Source organism: Thalia democratica, chromosome 2 (assembly GCF_965202585.1).
Source record: "Thalia democratica chromosome 2, ktThaDemo2.hap1.1, whole genome shotgun sequence".
In the NCBI taxonomy this organism is placed as follows: domain Eukaryota; kingdom Metazoa; phylum Chordata; class Thaliacea; order Salpida; family Salpidae; genus Thalia; species Thalia democratica.
This window is the reverse complement of record NC_139166.1, coordinates 8,604,474-8,608,782: the sequence shown is the minus strand read 5'-3', so window position 1 is coordinate 8,608,782 and position 4,309 is coordinate 8,604,474. Positions and strand designations below refer to the sequence as shown.

General features: G+C 25.7%; 1 protein-coding gene across 1 annotated transcript; it reads left to right on the top strand.

Moving 5' to 3' along the window:
• Positions 1-1,228: 1,228 nt before the first annotated feature.
• Positions 1,229-3,043, top strand: LOC145849629 (uncharacterized). Its single transcript, XM_082954618.1, has 2 exons — positions 1,229-1,242; positions 2,515-3,043. The coding sequence occupies exons 1-2, from the start codon at positions 1,229-1,231 to the stop codon at positions 3,041-3,043; spliced, it is 543 nt and encodes a 180-aa protein (XP_082810744.1).
• Positions 3,044-4,309: the final 1,266 nt, after the last annotated feature.

Below are 4,309 nucleotides of genomic sequence, written 5' to 3'. Positions count from 1 at the left end.
AGAATCTAAATTAAACTTCAAGTTTTCGAAATCAAAAAATCTAATACTAACTGCAAAAGGTTTATTATCATTATGTACTAAAAATTGCACATAAATTTCATAAAATCTTCTTTTGATAGAATATTGATTTTTTTAAATTTGGAACATAACTTATTTTAACTTTATAAAAAATGTATAATTTTTAAATTACATAAAGACACTTAAAGCATTAGATTTAATTTGAAAATATTTGTCTGATAATAGAAACTTAAAACTTGTACAAACTAATAATGAAATATAAAGTTTCATAAAGCAAAATTACGGATTTATACGTTTAGCCTTAAAATTCATGAAGTTAAACATAATAACCAATTTTTTTTTAATTAAAGGTGAAAAAAGGGTGGGCAAAAATCTGAATCAATCTTTTATGAAAACATTATAACAGCATAGCTACATAAAGCTGTTACTGTTCTTTAGATTTAATATAGGTCCTAAAGTTAAATTTAATTAGTAGAAAATTACTTTTTTTTTGCCTCAATGTAAGGTAACAGTAAAAATTCTGAAAATCATCCAAAATCTAACCTCCAGAAAATTACAAAAATATACTAAATATATATATTTTATTACATATTGATTTTTGAAGTCTGTTGAAGATGAGAGAGGCTCTCCGCTTTTCGTAGGTGCCAATTATAGTTTGAAGTCTGTTTATGGTGAGAAAGGCTCTCCGCTTTTCGTAGGTGCCAATTATAGTTTGAAGTCTGTTTATGGTGAGAAAGGCTCTTCTCACCATTATTAAACTTATTAAACGCAGAAACAACTGTCCTAAGCAAAAGTTTATTTTGTGTATTTTAGTTCTATGTTTTATTACATATATACAAACTTTTTACTTCTTTAAGTTTGTATAATATTAATTAATACAAACAAGTGAAGTTCAAAATGAAAACATGAAGGGTAATAAACTTTTTCGGCTAAAGCTTATCAACATAACTGATATATGTATATATATATATATATATACATATAATTTATTGAAAGAGTGCGATTTTAAAAGTACTGGTACATATGTTTCACGAGACTAGACGCCTTAACCATCAACCAGTTTAATTCAAAATCAGATTTCACCGATTGACTCATATCCTCAAAAGCTAACGTTTCCTTCTATCTAGATATTAACTAATTAGTAAATGCAAATTTCCTCTCTCCCGAATTGTTTTTTATTGTAAACGCTTCAAGGCGTTAAAAATTTACAATGAGAAGTTTAAGGTATAATTAAAATTCTATGTAGATAAATACAAAAAGAAGTCAAAGATAAATACTGTAAACTTATTATGACGTCACTAAAGAAAACATTTCTTGAATAAGCTTAATTTCAATGTGATAAAGTGATTTGAATATTAAACTGAGCATACTTGAAAAACTTAATTATTTTTTAATAATATCTTTAGTTACAAAAAACTTCTAGCATCAAGCTTTCCTAAAACAAAAAAGTAATAGAATTTTATTTTAAACTTAATTACTTTAAAATTAAATGAATATTCTTTTGATATTTTTCTAACAAGTAAATGTACAAAAAAAATTATATAAGTATAAAATGTGCTAAATAATTAAATTACTTTATGTTTAGAAACAATTTTCTAACATTCCAAAAATGGAAACATTTATTTTAGTGCTATTTCATATGAGAAGAAAATAAAATTTAATTAAAATATACTTGTTAGCGTGTTTAAACGCTGATAATATAAGACGGATAAACACGCGCTAGAATAGCCTAATTAGTGTAAATAAACATTACGATTTTTAGTTTCTTATTAACTACCAAAACAAATGAAAATCGTACATTATTAGGGGGTAGCTGTAAAGTTTGTGCGAGCGTATAAAATTACACGAGGGGAGAAAATTGCACGAAAGGTCTTTTGCACGAGCAAAAAAAATTTCAGAGAGACATTTTTGCACGGGTAATTTTATTTATTTTATTTTCTTAATTCTTAATTTAGTTTCTTTATTATTTTTTTTAAGATAGTTTTTTTTCTTCTATCACTTTTACCTCTAACCCTTACCCTCGCTCGTTAAGTTATTTATTTTTTTCTATTTTTTTTTAATTAAAATAATGTTTAATTTTTTCCTTAAAATTAAGTATTACTCCTAACCCTTACCTTCGTTCGGTATCTGTTTTTTTTATAATTCTTTTTATTTTCATAAAGTATTTTTCTGTTAGTTGTGTATTTTTTTATGTGAACTATTATTTTTACATAAAACCCTTACCCTCGGTCAGTAACTTTCTTTTTTTTTTTTTTCAAAAATTTATCTCGTGCAAAATCGTCTTCGTGCAGTTTCGTTTCCTTGTGCAAATTTGGCATCGTGTAACTTTTTCTCGTTCAATTTACTCCCCTCGTGCAATTTAGTAACCTCGAGCAAATTATTCTTCGTGTAATATAGACCTGTTCCCGTGTTAGGCACTTATATGCGCTTATAAAATTATTTTCAGTCACTTTGGTATTATTTATTAAATTCTGCTGTAATATATGCAATAAATAGTCCCATTGGCAAAGCATCAGGCACTTTCGCTCGCTTGACTGCAAGAGTTTGGGATAACCAAAAGCTAAGCATTCGAACAAAGGCTAACGTTTACCGTTCCTGTGTCTGCAGTACTCTGCTTTACGGTAGCGAGACATGGACGTTACCTAGCGTACAGGAGAAGAAAATCAATACCTTTCACCTACGATGCCTTCGTCGCATCCTTGGAATTACATGGCAGCAAAAGATCACCAATGAGGAAGGATTGAGACGTACTGGTCTTACCATTATGTACTTTACCCTCAGTCAGCGCAGGCTTCGCTGGCTCGGTCATATCCTGAGAATGAATACTGAGCGAATCCCAAAGTTTCTATTGTATAGCGAGTTGGTCGTTGGCAAACGAAACCGAGGACGTCCAAAACTACGTTTTAAGGATGTATGCAAGCGCGACCTAAATAGCTTTAACATTGGAACTGATGATTGGGAGTTGCTTGCAAATGACCGTGCCAAATGGAGATCAACTATACACAAAAGACTGCAAGAAAGATAAAAGGAATATTTTAGAAAAACGAAGAAGAAGATGAGAAATAAGAAGCAGAATGAATTTAATTGTTTTTTTTTTTTTTTTTGTGTTTGTGTTTTGTTTATTGCATCACTGTGTATGTTTTTTTTTTTTTAACATGTAATTTTTTTTTTCTCTGTGCACAACACGCATAGCCGATCTCGGCTGATAGCGGGCCTTATTATTATTATTATTATTATTATTATTATTATTATTATTATTATTATTATTATTATTATTATTATTATTATTATTATTATTATTATTATTATTATTATTATTTTTTTTTTATTATTATTATTATTATTATTATTATTATTATTATTATTATTATTATTATTATTATTATTATTATTATTATTATTATTATTATTATTATTATTATTATTATTATTATTATTATTATATGCAATAAAGTGAAGTTGACTATTACTTTTCCTAATTACGTCACTGTTTGTAAGTTTTAAAACTAAATTATGAATTATTTATATGCGATAGTAATTTTATTTCAAAGAACAGCATGATATTTATTAGTAAACTTATATGCTTAGTTTAGGAAAATTTTTAGAAATTAAATAGTATTTAATCATTTGAAATGACATACAATGTTGTATAACAGTAAATTTTAGTTTAATGACTAAATAGTAAAGTTATGTTTCTTATTATCATGTCTAAAATATTAAGTTATAGTTAAAAAACATTTTAAACTTATAAGTTATAAATTTTATTGAAATATAATTGTTAAATAAAAGATTCAGATTGAAAAAATAATTACTTTTAATTATCAAAATAGTAAAAATTACTAAAGATTATTTATTATACTGTAGTTAGTAACTCAAAATTTTTTTAATTTTCATATTTTTATAGTTATTTTTATTATAGTTTAGAAATATCTATACATAGAAAAGATAAGAAACAAAAAAATCAATACATGTAAAAAATTGTTCATTTTTTTACAGAAAAGGAGCGGTTTATATTTTTGCAGCATAGAAAATTCACATGCTTAAAAATGAAAGAATTTCAAAACAAAAATCATAAGACTCAGATTTAGTTTAAGTATATAGAAACTGTTTTCCTTTTGTTCAATAATATTAAACTAATTACCTACATATCTATTTATATACCTTAACTAGTCTGTCAAAGTATTGAAACGGTGAAAATGTTAAACATTTGACTAAAACAGTTATTACATCTAAATAAAATACTATTTGCAGTATATATTTTTTCAGTTTGCATCATTATAATGCTAAAAAC